At 41.0% G+C, this 1,343-nt stretch overlaps 1 protein-coding gene across 1 annotated transcript in view; it reads left to right on the forward strand.

The window, feature by feature from the left end:
- Nucleotides 1–1,343, forward strand: part of SUPT16H (SPT16 homolog, facilitates chromatin remodeling subunit) — a 50,948-nt gene that overhangs the window by 42,023 nt on the left and 7,582 nt on the right. The window contains exon 22 of the mRNA XM_012813534.2: nt 67–236. Within this exon, the coding sequence (XP_012668988.1) occupies nt 67–236 (170 nt within the window). The remainder of the gene's footprint in view (nt 1–66; nt 237–1,343) is intronic.

Genomic DNA, 1,343 nt, shown 5'->3' on the forward strand with positions numbered 1-1,343 from the left:
AAAAAAAAAAAAAACTAGTGCTTGGGGGAAATATTACATGCTAATGATCCACTTCCTCCCTAACAGCCACCTTTTGTGGTAACATTGGATGAAGTAGAACTGATACACTTTGAACGGGTCCAGTTTCACCTGAAGAACTTTGATATGGTAATTGTCTACAAGGACTACAGCAAGAAAGTTACGATGATCAATGCCATTCCTGTAGCCTCTCTTGACCCCATCAAGGAATGGTTAAAGTAAGTGAATCTGCCCCAATGCACCATTTACCTCATGAGCCCTAGGTTATAGAATTTAAATGTGGTATGTTGTAAATAAAATCTAATGATACTTCAGGTGATAACTGCCATTGAGTTGTATTATAGACCAGGACTTGAAAATTTGGAATCTGTCAGACATATGTCTGTTTGCTTTTTCCTGAATACCCAACCTTAGTTTATGGGTACTTATATAAGAATTTTTTTTTTTTTTTTTGAGATAGAGTCTCTAACTTTGTTGCCCTCAGGAGATCTCAAACTTTTGGATTCAAGCAATTCTCTTGCCTCAAACTCCGAAGTAGCCAAGTAGCTGGGACTACAAGCACCCACCACAATGCCCAGCTGTCTTTAGAGATGGGGTCTTACTCTTGCTCAGGCTGGTCTCAAACCTGTGAACTCAGTCAGGCAATCTACCTGCCTCAGCCTCCTAGAGTGCTAGGATTACAGGCATGTACCACCAGACACATTAGTCTTCTAATACCTTTTTTGAGTCTACTTGACAGATGTATGAAGTATGTATATGTGTGTATAATTATTTACACAAAGCATATGGCATATTTCTTACTAATTCTCCATTTTTACTGCAAGATGAAGTAGAATTATTTTTACATCCATATATTCATACTTAATTTGAATTTTCTTTTTTTCTTGAAACCGAGCCTCAGTTGCCCTGGGGTTGAATGCCATGGTGTCATAGCTGACAACAACCTCAAACTCTTGGGCTCAAGTGGTCCTTTTGACTCAGCCTCCCAAGTGACTCGGACGACAGGTACCCATCACAATGTCTAGGTAGTTTTTCTGTTTTTAGCAGAGGCACAATCTCACTCTTTCTTAGACTGGTCTTGAATGCCTGAGCTCAGGTAGTCCACCTGCCTCTACCTCCCAGAGTGTTAGGATTACAGGCATGAGCCACCACACCTAGTCAATTTTTAAAATTTTAATACAGGCTTGGCTCCCGTAGCACACTGGTTATGGCACCAGACACATACACTGAGGCTGGCTGGTTCAAACCTGGCCCAGGCCAGCTAAATAATGACAACTGCAACAAAAAACAGGCATTATGGTGGGCACCTATAGTCCCAGCTACTT

The sequence above is a fragment of the Otolemur garnettii genome, unplaced genomic scaffold (assembly GCF_000181295.1).
Source record: "Otolemur garnettii isolate 467f Iridium unplaced genomic scaffold, OtoGar3 scaffold00276, whole genome shotgun sequence".
Classification (NCBI taxonomy): Eukaryota; Metazoa; Chordata; class Mammalia; order Primates; family Galagidae; genus Otolemur; species Otolemur garnettii.